Consider the following 22323-nt stretch of genomic DNA (forward strand, 5'->3'; position numbering starts at 1 on the left):
GACTGAGGCACAGCTCTTTTCCAGCGCATGACTGACCCATGTTTGGCCTTGGATTGGATTTTGCAGTCATAGTCTCTTGCCCCAGTTGCCTGTGCATGTGTTTCGTGCCTGAATGTCCAGTCCTGCAGCAGAAGACCAAGTGTACATCCTGTCCTGCATGAATGGCCAGGGAACTGTGCGGCCAAGGAGGGAAAAGTCTCAACAAGCAAGCTCAGGTCAGTAGATTGCTTGGGTAGGAGATATTTCCTCTTTCAGATGTTGCCTGCCTGCACTGACCAATAAGTAATGTTTTCTTCCTGAGCTGACTATGGTAGTTTAGTACCATGAAAGTAGTTTTTCTCTGCAGAGAAATGAAGAATAAAAGGCATCTGAAGGGGCTCTGGATGACAGAGGTTCTTCCCTCATCTCTGAGAATGGAGAGAGAAGAGCTTTTGAAGACTCTTCTGTCAAGTGCTTCCTAGTGTTTTTAGAGTATACTAACAGGTTTCTAGCATGATTTACACATTACTAAAATGAAGAAGAATAACAAAAGGGAGGCATCTATATTTGACTTTCAGGGAGGGATAACATGGGTGAGAAAGGAGGTACAAGGAGAAGTGCTGGGAAACAGTGTTTTTGAAGGAGAGGGAGATACACTGGAGTGCAAGAGACAAATCTGATGTGTTCCAGCTGAGATTTTGAGCTGCCTCTGTGAACTGTGAGGGCATGTGAGGTGGCAGGTTGCGTGCAGCTGAAGGGAGAGACTGCTGCAACCAAACAAGACTAAATCTCCCTTAGGAAAAGGCCCCGCGAGGCTGGCCTGAATATCACATGGCTTACCTGCAGCTGTGTCCAGGTGTCTTTGGGCATCTCCTCCCCTAGATCGTGTCTGATGATTGCAACACGATCTGCAGTGCAGCAACACAGCTGCAAACGCAGGGCCTGTTCCAGGCTGAGGCACTGCAGCTGCCTCCCTGTTCCAGCTGCACCAACAGGGTTCTTTCCCTCTTAATTTGTACTTTTGCCAGAGGGCACTACTGATGGCCTCCAGCCAGTGAGGGCTGGAAGCTGTCTGAAGGAGGAGATGAAGCGACCCTCAGTAAATTTGCAGACAACACCAAGTTGGTTGGGAGTGTTGATCTGCTCAAGAGCAGGAGGGCTCTTCAGAGACACCTGGACAGACTCAGTCAAAGGGCTGAGGACAACAGTTCAGTAAGGTCAGACGCTACATCCTGCACTTGGGTCACAGCAACCTCCTGCAGCTCCCGCCTGGGGCAGGGGAGGCTTGAGAGCTGCTCATATCAGCAGCTGGATATGAGCCAGCACTGTGGCAAAGAAGGCCAGTGGCATCCTGGCTTGTATCAAGAGCATCGTAGCCAGTAGGACCAGGGAAGTCATTCCTCCCCTCCACTCAGCATTGGTGAGGCTGCACTGCATTCAGTTTTGAGCCCCTCATTTCTGAAAGGACATAGAGGTGCTGTAGCATATCCAGAAAAGGACAACAAGGCTCGGGAAGGGGCTAGAAAATGTGCGCCATGAGGAAGAGCTGAGGCAGCTGGGTTTGTTTAGCTTTGAAAAGGCTCAGGGGGGACCTCATCTTTCTGCAAACTCCGTGACAGGAGGCTGTAGTGAGGTGGGGCCACTCTCTGCCGTGCCTGCCGTGAGACGACTGGAGGAAAAGGCCCTAAGGCAAGACAGGGGAGATTCAGATTAGCCATTAGAAAAATATTTTCACTGTTTGAACGTCCAGGCATTGCAATAGGTGATGGAGTCGTGGTTCGTGGAGGTGTACAAGAGGCGTCTGGATCTGGCGCTGGCTGATGTGGTTTAGGGATTACAGTGGCAGTGCTGGCTGCGTGGCCGGACAAGATGATCCTGGAGGTGTCTTCCAACCCTGACGGTTCTGTGGTTCTATAAGGCCGTCGGTAGGTTCCTGAGGGAGAAACAAAACCCGCCGTCCCCGCTGGTGGGAGAGCCGCAGGCGGGGCTGAGGCGCGGAGCGGCCGTGAGGCGGCCCGGGGGCTCCGTGAGGCGGCCCGGGGGCTCCGTGAGGCGGGGCCCGCCTCCGCCCCCCCAGCCGGCCCGCGGCGCTGGGCGGGCCCGGCCGTGCGGAAGGGGCGGCCGGGGCGGGCGGCGGAGCGCGCCCGGCGGCGGGAGCGGCGCTGGGCATGGGACGGGACGGGGCGCTGCCCCGGCGGGTACGTGTCGGGCGGGCGGTGCGGCCCGGGGCCGGGGCTCGCCCTGTCTGGGGCAGTGGGCCGGTCCCGCGGGGTCTGGCGGCGGGGGCCCGGGGCGGTGTCTGTGGCTGAGGAGCCGGCGCGGGGGTCCTGGAGGGTCTGGCGGGGTGTGCTGAGGGCGGTGGGGACGGCGGTGCCGGGCACACGCGGGAGGCGATGCTCGCACTCCGTGGGGCCGGGGCTGTGAGCTGTCCCCGGAGAGTTGTCCCCAGGGGCTCAGGCGTAGCAGGTTCTGAGCACAGCGTGTTCCCCGCCCGGGCTGGCCCGGAGGTGTTGGCTGTTGAGAGCTGGAGGTTAACTCCGGTGAGGGGTCCTCAGGCTGCTCTTTTTCTGTGACCGCTTGCCCCAGTACCCTGGGTAGCTAGCTGGACCTTCCATTATCTTCACTGCGCTGTGAATGAATACGTGCTCGTGAAAGCAGGATTTGATTTTTTTCCCCGATGTATTTTTTCATGAGCAAGAAAGGGAACGGCTTTGGCTACCAGACTCCTTGGTTCACGGGCAGATGAATTCGAGATTCAGTTGAGCATAAACTTGTAAAACTGAGTTTGAATAACGAGTGGAATGATTTATGAAGGAGGTGTTCCTGCCGGAGTAATTCTCTCTGCAGGTCATCAGACTGCGTTGGTCTCAAGTAATGTAAATATTTTTAAGCCTGGGACTAATTATATTACCACTGTTTTTTTCTGCTGAAGAAGGAAACCCTGGGAGGTGTGCTGCTCATTGCTCCATCTTTGCAGAAATGCAGGCTAGGGAAGGATTGTAGAGCCAGGTTATCCCCCAAGCTGTTTGCTGTTGAAGTGCTGCCTGCAAGGCAGGGCACGTTTTTCTTGGTGGTGGTCTCATGGCTTTAGCTCATATGATGTGGTGCCTGCTTCAGGAAATAGCTCTTCCAAAAGTTTATTTAACCATTTCTTTAAGTCACCTTCTCTCTTGGTTGTTTCTTGTCAATCTCTCAAGCTTGGCAGGTCTGCTCTCTCAGGTTGTGTAGGGGGAGGTTATTTTAGTGAGAACTTTGAGGAGATTGTCAGTACTGTTAGACTTTGTTATGTAAAATTATGTGTTTAATGTCTGCTGGATTCTGAGAAACTGAAGTGTGAAACAGTGGTGGGTTGTTTGGGTTTTTTCTCCGTATTTATGTATCTGGAAAGGGTAAGACTGTATCAGTTGCAACTGATTTATATTTGCCTGAAAATGAAAAAGTCAAAGTTCCCTGGTGGCACACGGCCGGTTTCCATTACCTAGATCTTTGCAACCACTGTCGTGTCATATTATTTTATACTTGTAATTTGCACAGAGGTGCAATATTAAAGGTAGCTGTGGGCAAAGTTCCTCAAATTACAGGTGACTAATGTGTGACTGCCAAACACTGCAGAGATTTTCTGGTAAAGCATCTATTTCATTTCCTTCAGCTGCAACCTGTGGAGCAGATGATGAATAACGTGGCTCTGGCAGTTCAGAAAGCTCTGTGGTGGAGCCCTGCGGTCTGACTCTCATTGCTGGTAGCCCTGGAGGTATAAATATGATGCTGCATGGTGGAATTTGTTTTCCCTTTTTTTTTTTGGATGGGTGGGGTGAGTGTTGGCTGGTGGTTTTTTGTTTTTAGTAAGGACCGTTCTCTATAGAGAGCTTCTCTGCCCTTGAATTACACAGAAAACCTGATTTGAAGTGACTCTGAACTTGGCATGTCCTGGTGCAGGACAGAGGGTGCTTTGCTTTCGTTGTGTAAATGTTTTCCAATACTGATTTGACTTAAATGACCGCAAGTTCTTCTTCCCTGTAAGACTAGGCTTTTTTCTGTTGCATTGAACTTTTCTGAAGATTCAATTAGAGCTTAGATCCTGTGCTCCAATTCTGTCAGAAACGGGACAGCAAGTAGAACTGTGGGAGGAGGGGAATTTTCTCATCCATAATTGATGTAGTTGAGTGCTGTCATAAAGAACTGTTTTCATGTGTGTTATGGGACAAGATTTTTCCAGCAGAATTCACTGTTTTATTTCCTCTGCTGCTTCTGTCCCTGGGTCTGGTTTGTGGAATTTCTGAGCTAGGTCTGCCAGGGCAGTTGTGACTAAGCAGGTGCTTTGCTTTGACCGTATGAAACACTCCCTGATGTCACATACTTTGGAAAATCAGGGCTTGAGCACCAGAAACGGATGTATTCTCTTTGCAGGATAAAATGAGAATAATACTGGAAAATATTATCAATGTTAGTAATTACAATGTTAACAAGTAATCAGTGTTTGATTAGCATGCAAATACTGTGCTGATGGAGAAATGAATAATTCTGACTGCAGAATAGAGTATGGGTAGGATGCAGGAGGCAATACCTGAGGTCATGTAAAACAGAAGCTAAAAATTACTTCATTTTAATAAATATACCACTTCACAAATGTGAACATGGCTGTCCACTTAAAGTGAGGGAATCTTTGCATTTATCTGGTTTCCTGTTTGGTTTTTTTCTATGTGTATTGCTTTTTCTTTTTAATCTGCTTCTATTGAAATACACAAGGAAAAGGGATAATGAAAGTTCTCTTTGCTTTGTTGTTGTTTTGTAAATCTCCCTGGGTTAATAAAGACACAGGAGAAATGATTTTCTCAATCTTACCGGGATGTCAGGCTAAAACACCTTTAGCTTTCCTTGGTAGAGGATGGAGGACAGAAAAGTTATGCTCCCTTAAATTGTGTGTTGCTTCGAGCACACTGTTCTGTGCCTATCGGGTGGCTTATCGAAAGCGCAGGCACAGAAATCTGTAGCAGTGCCAGATTTGTTGAATGCCAGGACATGCTGCACCTTTTGGTGTAATTTGTTGCATTTCGACAGCTGCTGCTGTTCCCAGAGCAAGATGGAGGCTGGCAGGAATGGGCTTGTGGAAGGTATGGCTGGTGGGAATGACAGCTCTTGGCTCCTGGGACTGTGCCTCAGAGGAGAGGAGGGGAATGCAGCACAGAGTCAGAGCTTTCCTGTCACTGTGCTTGTTGCTGCCCCATGGAATAGCTGTGGTACTCCAGCTGGGGCCACATAAGAGGCTGCCCTGAACAAATGGGCTGTCACCATAGACCAAGAGAATTTTACCCAAAAGTTTTGAATGCCTGAGGATTTAAGTGACTCCAATGTGTTACATGTAAGACCTGAAGAAGTTAGATATGTCAGCAATGAGAAATGCATGAGCTCTGAATAGATGGGCAACAAATGGAAACCATGTTTTTGTTTTAGTTGTTATTAAATTAAAAGTGTATTTATTCTTCAGACCACTAGCAGATGGCTACTCTGCTACAGAAGAAGTTTAACTTCCAAGTAAGTTTCCGAACATGGTTTCAGGGAATCTGTGAATTGTAACCTCAGTGTCAGCCAAAGTTAATGACCAAGAGAATGCTGTCTTGGACACAAATCTTCCTTTGTTATTTTAACACTTAAAAAAAATCACTTTAATTTGTGTAAAGTGAATGGATACTCTTAATATTGAATTAACATTCCAGGGGCAATAAATTAATCTTGCTAATATGAAATTATCTCTTTCCATATACGGTTATAAACAGCCAGGAGACACATTACTTAATCAAGCAGGCTTTCTGACCTCTGCCCTGAGCCTTGCTAATTATGTGCTTTTGAAACTTGTTCACCTCCAGTGTTTTGCTGGTTGGTCACCTTATTTTCTGACAGTGTGTCAGAGCTCAGGCATTAATTCTTCCTTTTCTTGTGTCTTGCTAAACTTTAGCGTGTTTGTCAATGTATTTGGGTCCTGCTCAGTGAGAAAGATTGGTGGTTCTACACAGACATGGGGCTGGAACAATAATTAGTTGGCAAAGTATTTATGTGTAACGGGTTGGCGTTACGTGGAAAAATCGTGTGAGCTTTTTCTCTCTTGCTGTCTCATCTGTCTAACTGGAAACCAGTCTCATGGGGCACAAATTCCTGTCTGGTCAGTTTTAGTTCCAAGACTGTGCAAACGGAAAGTTGAAGAAAGGTATTTTAGAAAAGCTGAAAAGGGTGACATCTTTCCTGGCAGTGTTAACTCTTCTCCTTCCCAGCTGACACCCCCAGTGATGAGCTTTGCACGGTCTGTGCACTGGTGCTCCTCAGCAGTTTCTGGTCTGCTCGTGGTCAGGGACTCTGTACTGGTGTTTGTGAAGGGGATGGAGGCACTGGAGTGTTAGATAACCCTGTCACTTAACCCGGAGGAGTTACACTGACTAATACTGCATTCACTAAGTGCAAGTCAGTATTTTAAAACAGTGGCTTACGGTCTACTGCCAGGTTTATTTTTAAAAATCAGTGCAAACTATTATTATTGATACTAGCCCAGATCTTTTTGAGTGGTGGGCTTGCCTTACGTTGCTGCTGTAAATGTGGAGAGGTTGTATTGAAGTTAGTGCCGGGGGATCGTTTTTCTTTGGGGTAAACCAATTTCTCCATGTAAAAACTGACTTCTCTGAATGCAGAGTGACTGCAGAGCAGTGTTAATGGCCCTGCCATGGACAGTGAGGCTCAAGGTCATGTCTGCTTGGAAGCCTGCCTTGATAAGTGTTCCCATTGCAGTGACCTCCATGGGTCACTGCGGGAATGCTGAAGTCCAGCTACAACTGGTAAAGTTCGATGGTCTGGAGCTCTTGAAGAAGCAGACATGAGAGACAAACAACCAAATATTCTGCTGTGTCTGGGTTTTCAGAGGGCTTTGTTAATGCTCCTTGAAGGAAATGAACTGCCATGGAGCAGCAGCGTAGCTTTCTCAGCAATTAATACCTGGTTAAAGCGTAGGAAGGACTGTCAACTTTTCTAGGGAAGAGCGATCACCCTTCACTCCCAGGGGGATCTGTGTTAAGGCTTGTTGAACCAAGTTATAAGTGGCCTGGAAGAGAGGCTGAGTAATGAAGTGACAGTATATGCTGAAAATCACAGAATTAGCATAGCAGAAACAAAAGCTGGCTGCAGTTGCAGAGGGTTCTTACAGTACTTGGTTGTAGGTACTTGATACCAGCAGATGTAAACTAATGTGCACAAGGGATAAACAACTCCCTGTGCCTGGGCAGTGATGAGCTCATGAGAATCTGTGCCATTCAAGAAAGAGATCTTTTAAGTGATGCAGATAAGGCTCTGTGAAACTCGCTGAGCAGCAGTCAAAAACAACAAAAAAACGCAAATAGAAAATGACATGTCTAGAAAAAGAAGAGGGAACAAATCAGCATGCCAGAGTGTAAATCCATGGTGGTTTTGTGTAATAAATTACATACCCTCTCAAAGTCAGGGGCGGACATTCTCCCCTCTCCAAAGAGTTGTATAGTTAATATTACAGAAAAGCACATGACTGAAGAGCTTTTGTAAAAAGAGAACCAAATAAACTGGAACTTAGCCTGGAAAATACATGTTTGGAAGTAGGAAGGATAAGAGAAAGGATTATAACAGAAATCTACAGCCATGGGAAATCCCTGTTTATTTTACCACCCCACCATAGCAAGAATTAAAGGGTGTCAAATGGCACCCATGTAAAAAGTGATGACTTGACAGAGGAGGTATAAAAACATGGCTCCTTGGCTCCCCAGAACATTTCTGGGTCTGTGGCATCCTTTGATGAGATGTTTCCCAGGTTTGCTGAGTGCATGTGCTTGTTTTACCCTGCTTCTTGTGGCACTGCCCACCTAGTTCTTGTGCTGAGGAACAAGTGAGCAGTGAGACCCTATCTGCCCTTTCCATGCTGTTCATGACTTTGGAGATTATTATATTCCTCTGAAGTCACTTCTCTTCCGACCTGAAGTGCCTGGTCTTGCTCTGTCATTCCTCACAGAATAGCTGTTCAGGACCTCTGGATCATTATTGCTGCCCATCTCTGAACCCTTTTTCTGAGACTGTATGAAAATATTGGTCTCCAAAGTGAACACCTTCCTCTTGAATAGAGTGTTCTCTCAGTAGCTCTCTGAGCATTTTACAGAGGACAATAGTATCTTTATTTCCTCTTGGAAGACAAGTAGGAAGAAGGACAGTGAGTTAACCCAGGTGGTTATGAGAGCAGACACTTGAGAATGCATTATCTGAAAACAGTGAGGCTGGAAAAGGGAAAACACTATATAGGGATAATACTGATTTTTGAAAGGCAGCTCAAAAATTAATTTCTGCCTGTGGTTCTCATCTTTCCTGAATACTCTGCTCACTTTGGGTTCCTGTGTCTTAAAATGTGTAATTGAACCAGAAAAGCTTATGAAAGGGGCAGTAGGAATGCTTAGAGGTGCAAAGTGGCTTGTGCGCTGGGAGAACTGAGTAAGCTAAGAGAAGGGAAAGAGAAGGCAGAAGGATGACATGGAGTTCTGTAAATTTGGGAATGCTGTGGACGGTTTGTGCAGTGTCTCAGGACAAGATCTTGACATGCTGAAACTGGGGAGTGACAGGATTGAAAGGGGTGGTGGATGGTAGAATGTCTTGTCAAAAGATGCTCAGGATGCAAAAACTTTCTCTTGAATCCAGGGGTGCTCAAGCACATAGGAGAGAAATCCTCCAAAGGTTTGTAAGTACACACAAACCACATCCAGCTTCACAGTTCCCGTGAACTGGGACAGTTGGAGGCCAGGAGAATGCTCCTAGGAAATACTGTATGTCTTTCTAATACTGCTCCTTGAGCGCTGACATTTAACCACTGTTTGAGACAGAAATGGTTTTTCCTGTGTTCTTGTGTAATCCTGAAGGCTGAGATTCATCTAATGTAGCTCATAATCTCAAAACTAGATTGTTAAACTCAGTGGGCTGATCTTTCTTTTTGAGGTGCTTCCTATCTGCATTGCCTATAGACAGCACAGAACACTTCATGGCTGTGTAGGTGAGATGAAGCAAGTTACAGACAGAACTCAGACAAAGATTTATAACAATGACTTTGAAGACATCTCTCAGATTCTCTGACACTCCTGGAAAAGGCTAAGTGGTGATTTGATTATACTGCATTATTACTTGTAGGTGAGGAAATTTGTCTTCCTGAAAGCTCTTCTAATTAGCATAAGAAAGTGGGATATCTGTTTGTGGAACCTTATGCTGAACATACTTCAATGGGAAATGATGGCCCTTTGTGTGTAGTTAAATACTGAAGCACTTGAAAATATGAGGAAGTGTCCTCTGGTTCAAATAGATGTGCTTGAGTAGGTCAGAGTAGGTCAGATCCTCTAACCGTGGTAAGTTGGGATTTGTAGCCATCACAGTTTGTTGCAGTTTCTAAAACATGAAATAGCTTGGAGCTAAAACCTTTTAGAAATAAAGATCCTAAAGGCTCTGGTTGCTGTGTCAGTAGTATAAACCTCTGTAATCCCCAGACTGTACAGATGCAATTGTGAGTGGTTTCTTCTGTCCCTGAAATGCGTGCACGTGCATCAAAATTCTGCCAGTCCTGAGGACTGAAAAGCTGCACTTCCCACCTAAGTCCTACATACAAAATAGTTCTGATGCCATTAAGCATATCAAAATATTTTAAGCTGTAAATGTATAAGAAATACAGGACAAAGGAACAACTCAAATTTTTTTTCTTCTGAACTTCTTCAGTATAGGAAGAAAAGTTAGTCTTTTTAGTCTCTGATTCCTTTTTGAGAAGTATTAAGTTGTCCAAGTGATGGTGAATTGTTAATAATTTCCTTTGTGATGGGATCCAAAATAATTTAACAAGTGTCTGGTTGTAAAATTTCCACTTAATTCAGCAGAACTGGATTTGTTACAAAAATTTCTTTAAAAGAAAAAATTACTTCGTTGTTTGTCTGCTTTTTTATTCTATAATCCATATAGCTTGCTTCCAAATGTGCTTTGTTAGGTAAATTCTAAACAAAACCCAATCATTTCTAAACAAGAAGATACAGTTAAATGCTGCTTTTTGGTACCACAAGCCCTTCTAAGGGCTAAGACCTGATACCTGATTACACAGGTATGGTGATACACCTGAAGCTATACCAGTGACTGTCCAAATGACAAATGTGGTGTTCTCTCTTTGTTTTCTTTCGCTTTTGCAAAAGAACTGGTACCAAATTGGTGTGGTCCTACCACACCTTCCACTAGATACAAGCAGTTCCACGGTGATGCTTGGGCCATGTCCTGCTGCAGGAAGGCTGGCTTACTCAATCCTGTGTTATGGTGGTATCTAGCTCCTGTTGCTGGTGCTGCAGATAAGGGTTCAAGAAGACTTTTGGTGAGTTACTTTCAGAGGTATTGGAGCCCTGTCCCATAGCTTTCTAGACTTTTCAGTTTGCAAGTGCTGGCTGACAGTCCCAATGGGAACAGATTGTCATTGTTCAGTTATTTAACTTCTGCAGAATCTTTGCATGAATAGAATTTCTTGCGTGTCGTGCGGAATAACCTTTTATATAATTAGTATCTGCAATAATTTTTTCCTCTGGAAAGTAATTCATGTAATCTTGCAGAGATAGGACAGACATAAAGCATTATTCTGCAGTCACACAAGAAGCACTATTCATTCACAGTTTATGTTCTGAAGCCAGTCCTGTATCCCTGGGGCTGGGTTGGTTTCATGGCAGCAGGCCTAGCTACTGAATCTGCAGTGTTTCTGAACTGGGGGCTGCTCTAGAGTCTAACTGGAATGAAGTTGCAGCTTGGAAAGAAAGTAGGAAAGTTTCTTAATCCATTTGGTCTTTTCATTCTACTCATTAATAGTAGGTTTTAGTCACCCCCCAAGAGTCCCAACTGAAGCTCAGCTTGAGGCCGTGCTCCCAGATGTGAAAACAGGGATACTCCTCTCTTAGGCTTTGTCCTGACGAGGTTTGCATGCTGGATCATGTTCAATGGATCACACTCAAAGCTGCAAGCTGAGCATGTCTTACCTTGGGCAAGGCAGTGGGAAAGGAGAGAAATTTCTACTCTGCATCTGTAAGGATTGTGCTGCTCCAGCCCTTGAATAACCTGAGCATGTTTCTGCAGACAGTGATAATAAAGCAATTAGTAAATAATTACTGAGAAGACATTCGTTAGCATGGTAGGAAAGAGGATATTGGGGTTTTGTATTGATTGTTTGATTACTTCCTCCTCTGATGCAGCAGTAAAAGGTGCTGACAGCAGAGACAGGAGGCAGTAATCCTGTGTTGGCCTGGGCAAATTTGTGTTTGCATTGTGTGGGTTTGTGATAGTACCAGAGGAATACAGGCAAACTGGAAAGGGATTAGAAAGTGCAGCAATAATGATTGCATAGACACCTAAAATCGTTATTGGGCATGGCTGGCAATACAAGGTGGACAAAAAAAAGGGTCCATTTGGGTTGGGAATTTAGAAGGACTTTCCTTGAAGGAATAATCTTATAGCTACAGAAACTTCATTGCTTGAGGGTGGCTTAAAGAATTAGAGAAATTGGCTTAGTCAGTGATGTGGTGGGAGGAAACTACCCTTGGTGGAGTGACAGAGGAGAAGGAGACAGTGAGTAATACATTATTACTCTAATTAAGAAATAACTTAATCAAGATGTAATTATTGCCCAAATTAGGTGTAAACCCAAACTGTTCTTTGCTACTAAAAGGAAGACCAGGCTCTCCTTGCTGTGTGTGACACAGAGGGAGGAAGGAGCCCTCAGGAAGTCCTATGCTTTTTGAGAAGCGGTATTAATTCTTTATCAAACTTGCTGTCCTGAATGCCTCTCCTTTCTCTAATTATGTTTTAGCAGTCATTTCAGGAAATGCCAGAAGGCTTGTCTGAAGCTGATGGAGGCTCAGAAAAGGAGAAGCAGCAGACTTCTTACCCTGATGTGTTGAAGGGAGTCTGTGGATCAGTGGACTTTTTGGAGGCCTAGCATGAGTTTCCTGACAGAGCCCATGAAAGCATTGGGGAGCCAACAGCACTTTTTAAACTGTGGCTCTGATTCAGCAGAGGGTTTAGCACGCATGACAGTGAAGACTGAGAGGAGTGAGTGAGTGAAGGGTGTGAAGTGTGTACCCTGGCTTTGTGAGTGATGGTGTGAGCACCTCACGGTGTGAAAAGGGCTCTGCACACACCCTTTCTCTACTGGCACCTTGACTCACTGCAGTGACTGGGGCACACCTGGTACCTGTGCTTGTCCTGGGCAAGGGGCACACCTTGTACCATGGATCATCCCTGGGGAAGGGGCACAGCTGGTAGCACTGCTGTTCCCTGGGGAAGGGGCACGCCTTGTACCATGGATCATCCCTGGGGAAGGGGCACAGCTGGCAGCACTGCTGTTCCCTGGGGAAGGGGCACAGCTGGTAGCACCCCTGTTCCCTCGGGAAGGGGCACACCTCATACCTCTGCTCATCCCTCGGGAGGGCCCTCCCGTGCCGGAGGGGCTTTAGGGCAGTGCCAGTGGGTGTGGAGGGGAGCAGGCCAGGACAGGAGGAGCTGAGGCACTGCTTGGCCCGCAGCTGGGATGGGCAGGTGGCAGCCTGTTACAGAGCCCAGCATGGCAGTTAGCTCTTTGTCCTGAATGCAATCTTTTCAATGCCTTATATAATCCAAAGAACAAAGTGGGGAGGGTTCTTTACCTGTGCCACTCCACATAACTGCAATGAGCAGACATGGCACATCTCAAATTCCATTGAACACTCTTGAATCAGTGCTTCTCAATTTTAAATTAAAGCTTTAAAATATCTAAAATGTGAACGTTTTGATTTGTGCTCTCCTCAGTTGGTAATTACAACAGCACCAAACTCTTAGAGCACTTGCATTGTGTGTGTTGTGTTTGTCCAGGCTCTGAGCTGAGTTGGTGGGATGGAACTGTGGGGAGGGCAGTGCTTTCATCAGGTGCAGGCCTGGCCTTTCGCCGTGCTGGATATTTGCCTTTGAGGAAACCAAAATAAACTCGTGCTGTGGAGTGACTTAGCTGTGTGATATAATAATGTTTTATTAAACAGATTTGTGTTTGTACAGGAATAGAGGGTGCTGAGAATTTCACTGGGGTATTTTCATTTGATTGTTCATGTATTAAAGAAAGATAAGGCTATGTCTAAAATTCAAGACCCTTAAACCTGAGATTTGCTTTTTTTATAACAAAATTAAACAGCTTTTGAGGTTTTTTTTTCTGGTGCAGTTCTGACCATGATGATAGGAAATGCAGCTGGAAATGACTGTGCTAAGTGTAAAACACTCAATTCCTAGTTTTCATAGACTTAACCATTATACAAATGTTACTATTCTCAATGTCTACAGCAGTGGACTTACTGTATTAAATATACTGTGTTTATGGGTTGTAAGAGAAACAGTTATTCCTTAAAATGTTGCATTGGTCCCAGAGACCTTGGTGAAAGGCTAATGGAAGCCAGTGTGGCCTTTACTAAAGACTGTGCATTCTTAGAGGCATTCAGCTGCTTTGCTGCAGGCTTTTTGCAGCTTTTTATAATCCAGAGAGCTTGGAAATCCTGAAAGTGCTTTTCTCTACTGCCCTTTGCCTTATCTTTAGAGCCTTGGAAAACAAAAGGCAGAAATTCACAACAGGATCAAAATGTTTTGCTCTATTTGAATTAAAGGTAATGTTTTGCTCCGTCTGGGGAGGAAAAAAAGCAAGTCTGAAAAAAAATTAATGAGTGGCTAAAATAGAGCTGTTAAAATGGCAGCACACAGACAGCCTGTGTATAAATATAGGCCAGCTCCTCAGCACTGCTCTTATATGGTAGATCTGAGTGAAAGAAGACTATCAGCCTACTCTGTTCTGTGCAGGCCTGTGTGCTGGTTTTTCTGTCTGTGCCAGATGTTTGGTAGTAGACAAGGCTGCATAATACATGGCATTCATAATGACTGTCACCTTTATTTCTGCTGCAGGGACCTGTGTCACCAGTGTGAGAGAGGAATCTCCCAAGCACATATTTTGTCTACATGCTACTGGATTATGTACCTTCTACTGAGAGAGAAAAAGGTCAAACAGAAATTGTTGACTTGTCACTTCTGCCTAAGAACTGACTGGATTTTATGGCCTCTGCTGGAGGAGCTACCTGGACCATTGGAAATGGAGCAGCTCGTGCTGCATCTCTGCTGAGCAAGGCTTTCTGCATGGAATATGAGTGTTGAGGTGCCTTAAGTTAAACCATATGCAAGTTGCACTGGTTGTTGTAACTGTACTGCTGAAAGCACTCCAGACTTCTCCAGGGCTTTCCAAGGCAGTAGCTCCTCACACAGTTTGGATGTTTCCAATTGACATTTGAATGTTTTCATCCAATCTGGTGTGGCTGTGAAAAGTGAGCTTTTCCCTGTGAAGTTCATGGTGAGTTTTGCAGCCTCACTTCCCAGCGTGGTCTGTGCTATGGCAGCGACCTACAGGTTGATGGTGACTTCAGTGAACTGCTACAGCAGTGTGGTGGTAGAGCAGCACTCCCAGCACACTGTGCATTACTGCACAGGCTCCTGCCAGCTCCTCAAACAGGGACTCACCTGCATAGTTGCACACCACAGTGTCTGTGCAGAGCTCAGTGTCCAAAATGCCAACCTGGACCATAAAATTCCTGTTCCTGAAAATGGTCTTGCCTTGGCTGGAAATGAGGACTATCACCAAATCCTCCCAAATAACCCAAGAATCAAGAAGGGGTCTTCAGTGCAAGCCTCCAGTAGTTTAAAAGACATTACTGGTGAGGCAATCAACCTCGCCAGTGGTAAAATAAAGGAATTCTCCTTTGAAAAGCTAAAAAACTCTTCCAGTCATGTGGCTTACAGAAAGGGAAGGAAAGTTCGATCAGAATCTTTCAGCAGACGATCCTTTGATTTTGACTTGATTTATGGGCACTTTAACAATGATGAGAACTGCCCTCCATGTGGCTTTTTGCAGAGTCCCTCACCTGTGGAGAAATGGCAGGAGAGCAATGATGCTCCAGAAGTTACCGTGAATCCTGTGGTTCCCTTCTCCCCTCATTCCTTCCCCGAAGAAAACGTCATTACCCAGATTTTAGAAAAACACAAGCTAGATGGTTCTTCTGGTGGGGATATTAAGGTGTGCCTGGACATCTTGCTCAAATGCTCAGAGGATCTGAAAAAGTGCACGGACATAATCAAACACTGCATCAAGAAGAAGTCTGCAGATGTTGGTGGAGGGAACAGCAGTGATCCCCTGGCTAATTCAGAGATGATCTACATGAATCTGATGACAAGATTTTCTTCCTACCTGAAAAAGCTACCCTTTGAGCTGAAGACAGCAGGGCAGAGGGAAGCAAGTGACTGGGCAGAGCTGATGAACTGTTTCCATGGCTTGCAGCAAATTCCCTTTCCCCTGGAGCAGCCACCCAGGTATGAAGATATCATTCAGCTGCCCTCCTCAAGTGCCGTTCCTCTCGTTCCACCAGGTCAGGGTGAGGTGACAAGCACTTCCCAGTCCATCCAGACAGGTACTGTGAGCTTCACCTCCAACTCCCTGCCCAGTGTCCCTCCAGAGAGCAGTGTGAGAGCTGTGAAAGATGCTCTACCTCAGTCACCAGCCCCGAGCCCCTGTGACTGCACGTCTGCCACTGAGGCGCTGTACATCGAGGAGGAGTCTGATGGGGACAGAGCAGCAGGGACAGAGAAGGGAGAGCAGAAGCGGGGCTGGCAGGGGCTGGAGTGCAGCTACCAACGAGCTGCTGGTTCAGACCTTCCTGCTGATGCTAAAGCAGAGCAGGCCAGGCCAGGAGATGCTCCTGAGAAAACTCCTTTAAAACCAGTGTCGGATCCTGTGTTGTGTGGTGCCCAAGCTGCTATCCCCAAAGGAGCTCAGACATGCAGTAGGGTGGACAAGGAGGAGATAGACAAACTGCTGCTGGACTTGGAGTGCTTCTCACAGAAAATGGAGAGTACTCTGAGGGAGCCCTCTCGGAAGGAGGGTAAACCTGCCTCGCTGCAGGTGTCTGGTAGGCAGGCTCCACCTGTGGCTCTTGAATCCAAAAGTAAACCTGCTGATCCCACTTCTTCTTTGTCAAAAATCATGGAAACCAATGGTCATAAAATGGAAGAGGATGAAAAAGCCCTTTTACTGCGAATCCTGGGGAGCATTGAGGACTTTGCCCAGGAGCTGGTGGAATTCCAGTCAGGCAAGGGAAGTTTGTCCAAGGAGAGGGAAGTGATGCAAATTCTCCAGGAAACTTTAGCAACTCCTTCACAGTCCCTGCTTGCAGGGCAAAAAAGCCATGTTGGGGCTGCCTCCAGAGACTGTGTTCCAGCTTCAATTCAGCAGGCCCCAGAAGTAATAAAGGTAAGAGAACCAAACTTTTGATGGGATGGTGAGTAAAACAAACATGGGAAAATCTGGGGGGGTGGGAGGAATTACATCTAAGTGATGCATTGTACTTTGAATGCTGCAGTGTGGAATAATGTGTTCACCCTGGCAGAAATATAGCCTTTATTTAAATACAAACAAAAAAAGGAAACTGAAACCCATGAGAAAATAAAATAGGTTCTGACATGGAGTTTCACTGTTGAGATTGATCCTTTCCTGCTGGTGCTCCTGTAGACTGTTTGCCTGTGGTTTAAATGGGTCCCTTATAATAGGGTGTAGTAATAACTACTGTAATAAGTATAAATAATTATTTCTGGGACCAAGTATTGGGCTCTCAGAAGTTCAGTGAGAACTGATTCTTCCACCTCTAAGCAGCCTTTCTTGTCCTCCTCATCACTGGTTCCTAAAGGGACCAATCGTCCATGGGACAAAGGACAATCTCAGAGGATTTAGTTTTGCTTTCCCTGTCCCCAGTGCATGGAATCATGTGAAGTCTGCATTGCTTGTATCTCAGATGAGGAGTAGGTTTTCCCAGGAAAAGGGTCTTGATGGGAGCCTGCTTTAGAGGGAAGCCAGGGCTGTCTGTTGAGCACTCAGTGCTTTTCCTTTGGTAACAGTTGCCAAATTTCAAGAAAACTTGTTGCCATATTACTAAGTAGGCAGTAGCTGAAGAGAGGACTCAATTTCCAAAATCCCCCTTCCACCTAGGTACTGAGAAAGTGCCCAGGTTGTAAGTGAACTTTCACAGCTTCTTCCAGTTGGAGCTTAATCTGCATTTTTTCAAAACTGGCCACTTTTGGCCAGAATTTGATGCAGCTCTTATGAAGGGTACATGGGTTATATCTTACCCTACATGATGGTGCTGAGATTCTTTTAGACCAGGTTCTCCAAGAGTTTCGGTTGTTGCTCTGGGCAACTTTGCTTACAGAAAATGGTATTCTGTTATTTCTAGCAGGGGAAAGAATCTTTTTCCTCAGAGAGTGTAGAATTAAACAGCTCAATAATCTCTAAAGTAATCCCTTGTAATCTTGCCTTGTACATTATTTTAAAAATTTTCTAACAAAAATGTGTTTGATGAAGTGTGACACTGGTTTTGTGGCAGATTTTATGTAATGCTTGAAAACGGGATGCATTTATGCTGCCAAGTGGCTTCTGAGTGTGGTGCCTTGGCAGGTTGTGTTCCCCTGGTCCCACCTAGCTGTGAGTGTGTCTGCTCCCAGCCTGCCTTCTATGGACATGTGCTCCACAGCTACCAGAGCAGTCACACAACCCTTGCCTTGTGCAGATGCCCAGAGGGAAGAGCTTTTGGGGAGGCAGAGGATGTGGAGACAGCTGGTCCCCTCAGCAGTGGGCACAAGGCACTGGGCTGCTGGTTCTTTTCTTGCCCTGAGGTTTGCTGGTGTTTGTGGCACTTGCTAGGTGTAGCATCTCATCCATATTCCTGGATCACTCTGGATGTCATTGAAGCTGCTTGTGGGTTCTCACTCGGTATTTCACGTGTGCCTCAATTACGCAAAGTTCTTGTTGTATTTTCTTAAGGCTCATAAAACTCTTATCAAATATCTGGGCACACATGCAGAAACCCCAGAGCTCTGAGGCTAATGAAAATGCAGCACTCCTTTCGTTTGTGAAGGTTGTGACAGATTTAATATCCCTCAAATGCTAAACAATGAAAAAGGAGAGGGAGAATCCTTCAGACCAGGCTGTTCTCTGGCTCAGATGGTCTATCTGTGTTCAATCTGTGCTAACTTATATCAGCAACAGACTTCCTCTGTATCGTGAAGCAAATTATGCTCCTCCACAGAGAACAATAGGATTACTTACCTCTTCATCTTCAAAATCCAAATATTTAGAAACTAGGAAATGAATACTCAAGAAGTCCATCAATTTTGCAGAGCACATAATAAGGGCATCACACTTCTTTTGGGCAGGCCAGGAAGCATTGCATACTTTTAGACTGTCCAACATTTCCCATTCTGAGATCCAGTTTTCCGTTGCTTATCTCTAAACCTCCTAACTATTTGTTTTGGGATTTCCTGTTCTCTGTGCCTGCCTCAAGCCTGAGTTTTTAGTATGTTGGGTTTGAAAAAAATAGTTCAGTGAGAACAGTGCAGTTGCCTTTTAAAGGTCAGCAAGCCCCCAAGTACTTATCTGTATTTCTGTCTGTAGTAAGGAGGGCTGTAAGGATCCTGGATGGACCAGCAGGTTTGAGGGAACTGGAGGAAACTGGGAGCTGTAAGCAATGAAGAAGGTGGAGATAGGGCTGTTGGGATGCTCTGAGCTGACCTGCAGAAATGCTGAGTGTTGGGGTGTGTTGGAAGGTAAAGACTGTTACCTTTGAGTAAAATGTCATATGCAAAGTCCTTGGGGAAGTCAGTGGTGGATGTTTTTGACCATAACCTCTCTGTGTCCTTGGTCTGCCAACCTGTACAGGTTGGCTGATTTGGCAGAGTAAATTCAGCTAATGCTTGGAGTGGTGCTTTAGTGAAAGAACCCTAGAAAAATCTGTAAGCAATGTGGTCCTTCTGTTTTCAGAACCATGTGAGTGGTGCAGGGCTCTAATATGTGTTCTGCTCCTGTGTTGTATTTCAAGAGCTGTTGAATAAAGTTTATGAATAATTTTGGGAGCAGAGGTCAGGGCCAGGCTTTGATGCAAAGAGACCCTTTTGGTTTGTGTCCCTCCACTGTTGGGTATCTCCTCAAAAGGATTACTTGTGTTGTAGTGAGCCAGAAAGAGCAGTTCTGCTTCCCATTTCTCTCTCCTCCATACTTCTGCTTCCTATTGTATGGTTCTGAAATCTTCTTCATACTGACTGTGGTGCTTGTATATAAGTTAAACCTAAATCTATATAAGTTAAACCTAACTAATATTTTTGTTTTCTGCCGTCTTAGTAAGTAAGTGGAATAGCTCAGACTGAGGTCAGGTGGGTGATGCAACCATTTCTGGCCAGGGACTGTGGATCTGGGAGCAGAGGGTTTGTGGGATTGATAAAACCACCTTTATAACCATGTTATATTTCAGGTGTGGAGCCTTAAATGAAGTACCCAGGGCTGTTCCCTGTTTCCACATTTCCTCTGGGTGGGCTCTAGGTAGTTTCTGTCTAATCCTGCCTCTCCTGAATGACTGATGGGGTGGGTGTTCCTGGGACTCTCACAAGGTTCTTAACTCCCTGTGCCCTGAAACACCATCTCAAGGCCACACGCTTTGCATTTTTGTATCAAAATGTCTGTGTTCTGTGCTTAAATCATGGGCCCTAAGAAGGCTCTGAGCAGAGTTAACTGTATCTGAATCACAGAAAGTCAAGGTTAACTTTGCAACTGTCATTCTGCCCCCTCATACTTTTGTGCACTTCTTTGTTTTGCAAATGTAATGATATTTTTATCAAAGATCTTGTAATTAATTGTAAATTGTCAGTGATTACAGTAATTTCACGAATACAAGCCGCACCAATTTGACCAAAATTTTGGTGGAAACCCGGAAGTGCGGCTAATATTCCGGGGCGGCTAATCTATTAACAAAATTCTAAAAGCTGCCAACACGGAAGTGAGAGCCCGCGGCAGCCCCAAGCCAAGCTGGAGCCCGGCCGGCCCCGGCAGAGGGGGGAAAGCCGGGCAGAGGCGGGGCCAGCAGTGCGGGGGGCGGGCGGCAGAGCCTGAGCCAGCAGGGCGGGGGAGCCCGGGAGAACTGGGGCTAGCAGTGCAGGGGAGCATGGCAGAAGCAGGAAGGCCGGCGGGTGGGGCTGCCTGGCAGCGGGGGAAGCCCAGCAGAATTGGGGCCAGCAGCGTGGGGGAGCCCGGCGGTGCGGGGGCCTGCAGTGCCGGCCAGGGCGAGGAAACGCGGCGGTGGTGCAGACGGGAGGGGGCGGCCGGCGAGCCTGGTGGCGGCGGCGGCAGCCCTGCCGGCGGGGCGAGCGAAAGCGCCGCTCGCAAGCGCCGCCGCTCGCGGCTCGCCGAAGCGCCGCCGCTCGCCGAAGCGCCGCCGCTCGCGGCTCACCGAAGCGCCGCCGCTCGCCGAAGCGCCGCCGCTCGCCGAAGCGCCGCCGCTCGCCGCTCGCCGAAGCGCCGCCGCTCGCGGCTCGCCGAAGCGCCGCCGCTCGCCGAAGCGCCGCCGCTCGCGGCTCGCGAAAGCGCCGCCGCTCGCGGCTCGCCGAAGCGCCGCCGCTCGCCGAAGCGCCGCCGCTCGCGGCTCGCCGAAGCGCCGCCGCTCGCGGCTCGCGGAAGCGCCGCGGGGCCGGGCGGGCGCGGCGCTCGCGAGGCGCGGCGCAGGGCGAGCGAAAGCGGCAGCGGGGCGAGCGAAAGCGGCAGCGGGGCGAGCGAAAGCGGCAGCGGGGCGGGCGGCGAGCCCGGCGGCGGCAACCCTGCCAGCCGGGCGAGCGAACGCGGCAGCGGGGCGGTGCTGACGGGAGAGGGGGGCCAGCGAGCCCGGCGGCGGCGGCGGCAGCACCACCCGGCCAGCCCCGCCGAGCCGTGGCGCTGAGCTGGGCCACCCGGCCCCGTCGGCAACCATGAGCGGGCCGAGCCTTCCTGGCCCCGCCCCGAGCCAGTAAAGCCCGCTATGCCGCGATCCTGTTACTAATTGGCCAATTTGTGAAAGCTGCGCACGGATTCTCGCGATGAACGAAAGTGCGGCTAATATTCGGGGTGCGGCTTATCTATTGACAAAGACAGCAACATTGTCGAGGCACCGGGGGTGCGGCTTATAATCCGTGCGGCTTGTATTCGTGAAACTACTGTAATTGTAAAAAGTGGCTTCTATAATGTCACAGTAACTTTAACTTTGTTCTGAAAAAATTGTGTATTCTTAAAATGTGTCTAAAATGTAAAACTCTTTCTGGAAAATCAACTTTCAGCTTACGTATGTTAAAATTTTTGAGCAGATATTGGTAATATCTGTCATTTAAGCTATACACACAATCTGCACTCCTTTCAAACATCAATTATTCATTACTTCTCAACACAAATAGTGAATAACTATGGGTGTTTTCCTGTTGGTAACAGTTACTGAAATAAAAACAAGTATTAAATGAATCTAAAGTATCTCAGAATGAGAGGCACCTAACAGGCAATCTGGCATCTCTCACCTTTAACCTGGGTCACCTACAGCAAGGAGGCATTTCTGAGTTTGTGGCTTGTGCAGTTGGTCTGGCTGTTGAGACCAGACTTTTCTGCTCTGGGTTTTGTCCAGTTGACTTTGAAGCTGTTGAAACAAGATTCTCTTACTGTTGGTTTCTCATAGTACTGTATGTTTATATTTTTCTTTATACCCACCTTCTGTGTTTTGAGGATAGGAGGTAGCATGCTAGAAACCTGCTATTCCAAAACACTGGAATACAGACACAGTGAGCCTTGCCTCTGGATTACTTGTGTTTTATCAGGTTTTCAATGAAAACCTCATTAGCTTCTGAGATCTTTTGTGACTCATTAATTTGAGCATGAAAAGTACTTGGCTGTGCTGGTTTTTTAAAGTAGGAGCTAGTGGCTACAGATCAGTGTGTCTCTTTAATGCATACGTCTGTCAAAGGTCTCTGTACTGGTCTGGATGTAGCTGGAGGTCAGAGAGGTTCCTTGGGCTTCATTTCCTCTGCAGGCTGTAAGCAGAACATGAAGTAATTCATCACTTGCCACAGATGATTTACAATAAATCACCTCCTGACATGCTGAGATCTGCAGCACTCCCAGTACAGTGCAGCCTCATGGGCTCTTTAGGTATTGCCTTAATATTTAGAAAAAAATTGTCAGAGTAAGAAAAACCAGATTTGTTCCAAATGTATTGCACATGGATCTGTGTATCCTTTATTTGGTGGCAGTTCCACTTCAAGCATTCCTGCCTGCCTTTTTCTTTTTGGAGGTTATTTTTCCCTCCCCATCCTCTTTGTGCCACTCTGGTAGGCTCTGTACTCTTTTGGACTTCATGGTAACTTGGGGCTTTCTACAGGAACCCAGGAGAAGACATCAGAGACACG

The 22323-nt window shown here is 46.7% G+C and overlaps 1 protein-coding gene across 7 annotated transcripts in view; it reads left to right on the plus strand.

Annotated features, from left to right (window-relative positions):
- PPP2R3A (protein phosphatase 2 regulatory subunit B''alpha) overlaps positions 1-22323 on the plus strand; it is a 56796-nt gene that overhangs the window by 1275 nt on the left and 33198 nt on the right. For 4 of the 7 annotated variants that reach the window (XR_006163033.1, XR_006163032.1, XM_033068612.1 and 1 more), the window contains exons 1-2: positions 2121-2177; positions 13948-16336. Coding sequence is in view for 5 of the 7 variants with exons in the window: in XM_033068612.1 (XP_032924503.1) it covers positions 14384-16336 (1953 nt within the window). In the remaining 2 variants the exon portion in view is untranslated. Of the gene's footprint in view, positions 1-24; positions 216-2120; positions 2178-3628; positions 3731-13947; positions 16337-22323 lie in introns of those variants that run through there. The other 3 variants (XM_033068614.1, XM_033068613.1, XM_033068616.1) reach the window with 3 other exon arrangements.

This window comes from Catharus ustulatus, chromosome 10 (genome assembly GCF_009819885.2).
Source record: "Catharus ustulatus isolate bCatUst1 chromosome 10, bCatUst1.pri.v2, whole genome shotgun sequence".
NCBI lineage: Eukaryota > Metazoa > Chordata > Aves > Passeriformes > Turdidae > Catharus > Catharus ustulatus.